The sequence below is a fragment of the Belonocnema kinseyi genome, unplaced genomic scaffold, assembly GCF_010883055.1.
Source record: "Belonocnema kinseyi isolate 2016_QV_RU_SX_M_011 unplaced genomic scaffold, B_treatae_v1 SchBZDm_2852;HRSCAF=3125, whole genome shotgun sequence".
Taxonomy (NCBI): domain Eukaryota; kingdom Metazoa; phylum Arthropoda; class Insecta; order Hymenoptera; family Cynipidae; genus Belonocnema; species Belonocnema kinseyi.
Window position 1 is genome coordinate 1 of NW_022875001.1, and position 1,254 is coordinate 1,254.

The 1,254-nt window shown below is 45.4% G+C and overlaps 1 protein-coding gene across 1 annotated transcript; it reads right to left on the reverse strand.

The window, feature by feature from the left end:
• Nucleotides 1-10: 10 nt before the first annotated feature.
• On the reverse strand, nucleotides 11-569 carry LOC117182543 (the record flags this gene model as incomplete). The annotated part of the gene is made up of 2 exons (XM_033375636.1): nucleotides 531-569; nucleotides 11-436 (listed from the first exon to the last, which is right to left on the reverse strand). A coding segment is annotated over exon 2 (339 nt), but the record flags the coding sequence as incomplete, so codon positions are not given.
• Between the last annotated feature and the right edge of the window lie 685 nt (nucleotides 570-1,254).

The window sequence follows — 1,254 nt, forward strand, 5'->3', positions numbered from 1 at the left end:
AAATTGTTACTGGTCTATCTGTTAAGACCTCTGGCCCTACTCTTATTTCCATTCTTTCTTCGTTGTCCTCCCCTTCAAGCTGAAAATCCTCAAAAGAATTTCTCTCGGCTTCTTTCTCAGAATCTATATTCACATCGCCTCTGTTCTCTAAACCGTGGCCGCGAACATTTCCAACTCCACGACTACCGACCGACCTATATTTCCTGGCAGCCCTTTTCTGGCTGCCAGAACCCGAACTTGTCCCTGCCTGCACCTTCGCGACCCTTGCATCGCTTGTCTTTCTCGTGGTCACACTTCGAGCTCCTCGGCCACCCTTTCCTGCTCTACTTTCCCCACTTCGAGTGCGCATTATGGAATTTCAAATTTATTTTTCGCAACAACACACAAGGTTTACTACAATTGTACAGAGTTATATTTAAAAAGTTTTCTAAAATAAATACAATATCACCTCGCAATATTTTGTTATGAATTTCGCAAAATAATATCCTACCCGAGATTGGCACGCAACAAACAGTAAAATATTTGGGCAAATCGACTTACTACTTGATGATTCTTATTCCAGAGTTCCCAGATCCTTCATACAGGTATCCTCCGCCAGCGATGAAGTTTCTCCAGGTACTGCAGCTTCCTTCTCCGTCGGGGATGTCCTCAGAACCTGCAATGGTCCAGGGGGATGATTGGCGGAACCCAGTAGACCACCGACTGCGATTCCTGGTACGAGTGAACCGTACCCTCGAGCCTCCAGGTTAAAAGAACCGCCCAAAAAACCTTCTGAGGAGGCACCGCGGCTTTTCTCCAGTTCTCTTCCTTCGAGTTCCAATCCAGGCCTTCGCTCGTCTTCTTCACGGCCTTTCCTATCCTCTTCCGCTTTTTAACCTTTTTCTTGACGACACAGTCGAAGGTGGGTTGAGGGATAGGAAGTAGCGGCCTGCTTCTTTTCCTCTGGTCCTTTTGTCCTTCGATCGTCCTTCGCGACCACAATGTGCTGGCGGGTGGGAAACTCACGGAATTTTCACTTAATTTCCAGTCACTGTTCACTCAAGTTTTTGTCACTTTTGGCACAATTTTTCAGTCACTTTTCACTTAGTTTGTAGTCACTTCACCCCCGAAGGATTTGCGGAATCCCACACCTAGCACCAAAAAATATCCTGTAACCCAAACCCTTCGATGAAACTCTTCTTTCTGAAAACGGATAATTAGGCAACCAAAATGAACCGACAACTATAGATTTTGTGATATTAGATTAACCAAATG